Genomic DNA, 6,797 nt, shown 5'->3' with positions numbered 1-6,797 from the left:
GCTGTTGCTGCTGCTGCTGTTGTTGTTCTTTGACCTCTTATACGGAAGCTACTGAATTTATGTAGAGATGCATCCTGGGGAAAACAATATGGAAACCACACTTAAAGACAATTATCACTATCTAAGATATTCACAAAAAATAAAGGGTAATTGAACCCTTGCACTTAAAACTGATCGAATGATCACGTGTTTTTCAATGCATATAACACAATGGTCGCCAATCTCTCCCAGAGTGCATTGCGGTATCCTACATATATCGTTACTTTAGAGAACGACAACTCTGCTTAATATTGAATGGTCACAGGCAGAAGTTGTGTCGTCTAACCAATTAAAACACACCTTGTGACGTCATATAGGCGGTAACTGTATATGACTTCGTGACTTGATTTTATCCGGTTTTGATAGATGGAGGGATTGAAGCCATTTCTCACACTTGTCTTGGTTGCACTCAGTCGAAGGATCCCCACTGATAATGCTAGGACCAAGGTAATTGAGCTGTGCAGAGAGTTTTCTATGTCCTCCTAGACCTGTTCCCTCGGTCGTTCCAGTCCCGTCCCCGCGGGCCATCCCAGGTCTTTGTGGACTGGCCGTGACCGTCGTGGATGACGCGTGTTCTTGTCTTCGTGTTACGTCATCAGTGAAAGGCACGTGCGTGAAATTATTTTTAGAATCACTGATAAACCCGTTTCGGCTGTCGTTCTGGCTATCAGCGGAGGAGTCGCGACTGAGAGAAGGGCGTGAGAGGTGTGGTCTGTGTAGTAAACGAGGCGTGGACATGGGCGAGGAGCCCTGGACAGGCGTCGATGGTGAATCTCTCTGTGAATGAACACTACGCCGACTTCGAGGCGTGGATGGAGGTGTTGGAGTTGCTGATCCTGGCATGCCATTTTGGTCAAACTGAAAATGTTTACGCATCAGTGGAACGGGACTTTGAGGACTAAGTTTATTCCCAAGACGTGCCGAGTCATCCACTGTCGTCTCAAATGACTGAATCTGACCCTTGCTTACGTTCAGTTCATCGAGAAGTTGAGGACATGACCGATATCTTGACAACGACACATTTGACCCTCGCCTCCGAATATCATGAATGGCTTCTTCGTCTTCCTCATCGTGCAAGAGTTCAATATACTTTTTATTTTGCTCTGCTGCACCTATGTTTAAAGTGTCCATCTTTAAGAATTATTGTATTTCACAAAATGTTTCTAAAACAAAAATTTATAATTCACGGAACAGGTAGAGATACGCTTAAATGAGTTTTTTTATCTTAATACACTAACAAGTGTAGTTTCCAGATATATATATCAATTCCTTAATCCAAAGGCTAATAACTGCAACTGGTCAACTCCGGAAATTCAAGAAAAAAATAGATAAATAAAAAAAAACATAAACACAGACTGATCGTTGTTGATAAGGCATTCAAATTTCTCCCATTGCAATAACAGAGCATAATACTTATACACAAGTTTGTAGCCTTGCCAATTCACTTTTGTTGCGTTTGTCGCCTGGCCTGTTCAAATAAACGCATATTCTCCAGCCAAATACAAACACTTCCTGAATTAAACTCCAACAGATTGGTCAAATAGACGACTTTCTAAAAAACAAGTAATGCGCATTCGGATCTTATGACATAAACGATTACGTCCAAAAATAGTGCATTATCTCCAGTACAACGTATGGATCAAATGACATTTGTCACCGCCGAGAAACTGGCCAAACAGACAGATTTTCTTTCCCACGCGGGACTATGCAGTAGTCGGTATTTACCATACGAGTGTTGTACCGTAGCCGTCTTTACACATTCAAAACCAGAACAATTAAGGTACATGCTGTCTCTACGTTTATATTCACAAAACTGTCAACAATTGAGCTAACCACAGTTTTAATCGGTATCCTTTAAATATGTCACACTATATTCGTCCGTGGCTAATACATAAAACGTACCAATATCCTTCACTGGTACACAGAACAAGTTTGATTTACACGGGACATCGTGGTGTTTATTTTGTTAGACAATGTCTTAATCAATTCCTGAGTACTTTATTTTTCCATCCAGTTTTTTATTTACTCTCGAAACTCTCTTTTATTGTTAACCTTTACGCCAACCGGACGTTGCCGTCCGTAGTCATGCGCATCCTAAGGCTGGTAAAGAATCGCTGATGAAAATCCATCAATATGTTTTGCTGAATCTGAAATGAGAATTAAACAATCATTACATGGAGGTGATACATGTTCATGTAAACTTGTGTACAGACTCGAGTAGTAGACAGTTAGTAACACAATAAGTAGTAATAGTTTTACTGATAATCGGATTTCAGCACAATATACGGCGAACATAAGTCATAAGCCTCCAAAGCCCATAGCAACTGTTTTCGCAGTCATTTCATTCAAAGCGATAATTGTGTACGTATTTTTGCATTTCATTCTGCTGGTGATAATCCTGTACGTGTTATCAGATTTCATACATAAAAAAACGAATTACCTTCATATTAGGGACACTTTTCGATTTTCTGGAGGATAGCAAAAAAATGCGGCCTGTACGATAATGATAAATGATAAACACGATAAAAACATTGTTAACAAATCTAGGATCTAGGGAAAATGTTGATCTAACAAAAAAATGTCGTAAATACGTCACACGATGTCGTCATACGATTGAAACGGTAGTGGTGAGACACCCCAATAAATTATGTGAAACAAATACTTCACCACGTCCTTAGATGACGTCCATGCATATGTATTGACATTCGGAATATGTTTGTGAATTATTTTTAAAGAGGGGCACAGGGTTGCCTTGTATCGCTTACAAGAACAGTAAGAACAGTATAGGAAAATTGTTTTAGTTTACTTCGGTACCAATTCACAATGTAATGAATCCAAAAATGATGTTCTCGATATTTTGGTGTTGTCAGTTAAAGTTGTTCTCATTTAAACAATGAGACCAAGAAAATAGGTCAAGGGCATTTATCTAATGAAACTTTTTGTCTCAATATTAGGATCCAGAGTTTTTTTTTTCAATTTTCAATATATCTGGCCATTTTGACGTTGGAAAAGCTCAAGGTCATTCATATGAGGGATCTACTGACCAAATATAAGGATTACAAGTCTTTTGAACTTTCAAGTTGGGCTATCAGTTCTCTAGATCACGCGGAATTTTAAAGAAACACTTGACCTCTGCGACAAAGGGAATCAGTCAAGATAATTTATTCAAGGACATTACACTGTACATATGTAGATAGCACCTCGCCTCAGAATCCTGCTTATGAAATGTTTAAAAGTTTATGACGTATTTGAACGTTATAACATTGAAATTACGTCAAGGTCATTGCTATGGGTAAATCGAAGAAAACGCTCGAGAAAAGATACAAGTGAATAGCCTCTTTCGAATCAAATTCATTGATAGACATTTAATGAAGTCATACATCTGTTTCCTCTTCATGTGAGTTCTGTTATAGGAGCAAAAAGGTAAAGTACGGTATTCTCAGAAACGGAAATCGAATTTAAAAAACGGCACGAAATCATTCTCATACTAACGACCATGGATCTGATCGTAACAACAGACAGAGGTATTTTTTTTCAAACGAGGTCAAGACAATGACCATTTAATTACCCCTTCGTCCCTATCATCGTCCATATCTGGAAATTATATAGTTATGTTTTCCGTCCATTGTCGGAACCTGTCACGGAAAGTCGTGAAAAGTAAGTCCTCTAATATTGAATCAACTGCAACATATAAGCAGCAGGTACTTTGGAAACAGGAGTGTCACTATCCAGAAATGGACAGTTCAGAATAACTTTTATTTCCTATACCCAAGATCGAAAAAAAAAAAAAAAAATGGGGGGTGGGGGATTCCATACAAGCCAAATTTTCAGACTTTTCCCCCGTCATTACTATTTATTTACATTGGACGAAATGCCAGAATTTAAACAAAATAAGTTTAGAAAAAATACGATCACTCAAATGTTTTTATTAGCTAACATATTAACCAGCAGGCGTCGATATACATGTATCATACTTTGGTAGTACTTTGTTGTTTTGTGCGAACAGGTGCACACATAACGTATATATAATATGCCACTTATGTGCAGTCAACAGACAGTCCCGTGTGTCGCTATTCAAAATATGCTATTTAAAGGTTTTGTTCAAGTGTCTGTCTTTTGAGTCGATCAGCATTTCATGGTCGGGTAACTCTGAATAATGACCGTGCTGTCAATATCCTTAACAGCTTTGTTAACTTCATCTATTCAAATTTTCAAAACGTCTACCCAATTAGGTGAAGAAAAATCCGTGTTTTATTGTCCAGAATACTTTGATGAATTTGTCAATTTTTTCCCCTTTCTTTTTATATTTCATTCCTTACATTTTACTTTCTACATGAGATTTCATATTTCTGGTTTTTAGCTTGTCTGGATTTGTATGATCTGAGCAGTTCCCCTAATTACGTATACACTTCATAGCAAACGCGTATAAACCGAAACATTGCGCCACTTCCTGGTCGACGCCATCATGACCAATACTACAACTCCGTCCCTGCTATTTACGATATTAATAGCTTTGATAGGTAAGTATATACCGTTACTAACATCGTAAAATTATCATCTATTAAACACGGGTACAATTCTGACAGGAAAATCAAATCTGAAACCTTTGAAACAACACACTTTACTGTACATGATGTATTGTGTTAATGTATGGTGAACACTACTGAGGAAGGAAGATAATTTTGACTCGTGGTCTATCCGGGTACCAAATCGCCCAGCCAAGAAATTTGAACACTGTCTAACCAACTACACGGCGGGATTTTTTGGCATCGAATGAAATTTTTTTTACCTAAATGATATAATTTTGATTGATCTTTAAAATTGAGATTTATATTTAAGGCCTTTGTTTTACACATTCCTGTAGAAACATATACCAGGTACATGTGTACTTAGAACGTTCTGTGTTAATTCCTGCAACAGCGAATTGAGAAACTCAAGGCTATTAAATCTTAATTCAATTTTTTTTTCGAATGATCCATTATTCAAATAAAACTTCTGTGTATATTTGAAAGTACGTATCCTGGTTACTAATTATATTGTTGTTTTTGATTATCTAGGTCAGTGTTTGGGAGGTGAGTATTGTGTCGGAATTTTCTATCAAACTTATATGGACTGGTATTATGGCCGCTATCAAGTAACAACTGACTACAGCCACCGGTATTATTATTATTATAGTTATCAGCATGGACCCAAATACTGCGCGAACCGCTGTTGTACATTATCTGTCGGATATACAACCACCTATTACTCGAACTCGTACAAAACTTGTTGTGCGGACTTCGGTGATATACCTTCCTACAAATCATCTGATAAGAAATCAAGCACGTAAGTATAGAAATAGCTATTCCCAGACATATGTGCTACACATTTGATTTAAACATACTTTATTGGTATCAAATATACAAGCAGGATTAGGCACAAGTTTTCTAACTTATATTAAGCCCTTTCCTATAAAGTTTAATAAAATACATATTAACAAGACAAGACGACATGTTTAGACAGAGAAGAGACTGAGAAAGCAAGAAAGAAAGAAAGAGAGAGAGACAGAGAGAGACAGAGAGAGAGAGACAGAGAGAGAGAGAGAGAGAGAGAGAGAGAGAGAGAGAGAGAGACAGCGAGAGAGAGATAATTTAATTAATTTCTTGTAAATCGGTCTCTCCTACAATAAACAACACTAGTAAAAATACAAAACACTTTTCAAAACTTTTCTAGAATTCGTCATATCACGTGCTTAGTTCACTTTCATACGGGACCTTCAAGTAAACATCAACACTAGTGCGTCAGAGCAAAGAGAGACCAAACATTTTTATAGTGTAAGTGTACCTGTGTGTGTGTGTGTGATACTGTTTTCAGGCCGGAAGTTTTAAGCTAAATGGCAGCTAAATGTAACCGCCATATTGTTATGTCCTGGCTTCAACTCAAGCCAGAAGTACAGAACATTTTACTCTGGCGATATAATTTCCGATATTTTTTTGGTTTTTTCATTAAACAGAATTGGAATCATTGTCGGGTGTACTATTGGAGGGAGCCTGTTTACATTCATAGTTGTATTTCTATTGTGCGTTGCCCATTGCGTGTCGAAAGAGAAAAAAAGAATTGACCCGGCAGCGATCGAATGCGGATCGGGTAAAACCGATGAAGAAATAAGTACGAATTTGATATTATTTATCTTATTTTCAGCGTTGAAAGTATTAATATTTTTGAAGGTTGTCTTCCTTCTTTTAACATTAGAAAAATACTTTAAAGTCCTATATTTTTGTGGAGCTCAGATTTCGTAGTTTTAAAAACATTGTTTTATGGTTGCGGTTACTAGATTTCGCGGATTAACAGTAGGTCCACAAATTTACCGAATACAGAAAATATTATGTCATATTTTCAACAATTTACTTATTAATGTATTAATATAAATTCGTGGAGTAGCATTGGTACTTTTGATACTCAAATTTGATTACATCAATCCAAAGCAATGTAGTTAAAAAGCGCAAATCGGAATCTCTGTGAATGCATGATCTCCATGGCTCTCGTAGTTGGCTATACATGTAATTTGAGTTATACATCAAATTTTATAAATTGTGAACTTTCAGATCATAGCCAACTTAACTGAATATAGTTAAAGATTAATAAGCTGAATCTTTAAAACGTCACTCTCATTTTCAGTCACAATGAAGGACAACCCTGTTGTTGTAGCCGATTCCCCCATCACACAAACCACAGCAGACGCTACGTCAACAACAAAAGACACCGTTTCCATCGTATGA

At 37.1% G+C, this 6,797-nt stretch overlaps 2 protein-coding genes across 2 annotated transcripts; one reads left to right on the top strand and one right to left on the bottom strand.

Moving 5' to 3' along the window:
* Positions 1 to 348: 348 nt before the first annotated feature.
* LOC132549559 (uncharacterized) lies at positions 349 to 1,170 on the bottom strand. The gene has a single exon (XM_060213497.1). It carries the CDS (start codon positions 1,168 to 1,170, stop codon positions 349 to 351), a length of 822 nt encoding a protein of 273 aa, XP_060069480.1.
* Positions 1,171 to 5,044: 3,874 nt separating this feature from the next.
* On the top strand, positions 5,045 to 6,797 carry LOC132549582 (uncharacterized; the record flags this gene model as incomplete). The annotated part of the gene is made up of 3 exons (XM_060213523.1): positions 5,045 to 5,364; positions 6,032 to 6,165; positions 6,697 to 6,797. Coding segments are annotated over 3 exons (555 nt in total), but the record flags the coding sequence as incomplete, so codon positions are not given.

This window comes from Ylistrum balloti, unplaced genomic scaffold, assembly GCF_031769215.1.
Source record: "Ylistrum balloti isolate Yb309-2 unplaced genomic scaffold, AGI_CSIRO_Ybal_v1 Utg370066, whole genome shotgun sequence".
In the NCBI taxonomy this organism is placed as follows: domain Eukaryota; kingdom Metazoa; phylum Mollusca; class Bivalvia; order Pectinida; family Pectinidae; genus Ylistrum; species Ylistrum balloti.
Note: the sequence above shows the minus strand (reverse complement) of the source record. Positions and strands in the feature narration are given on the sequence as shown.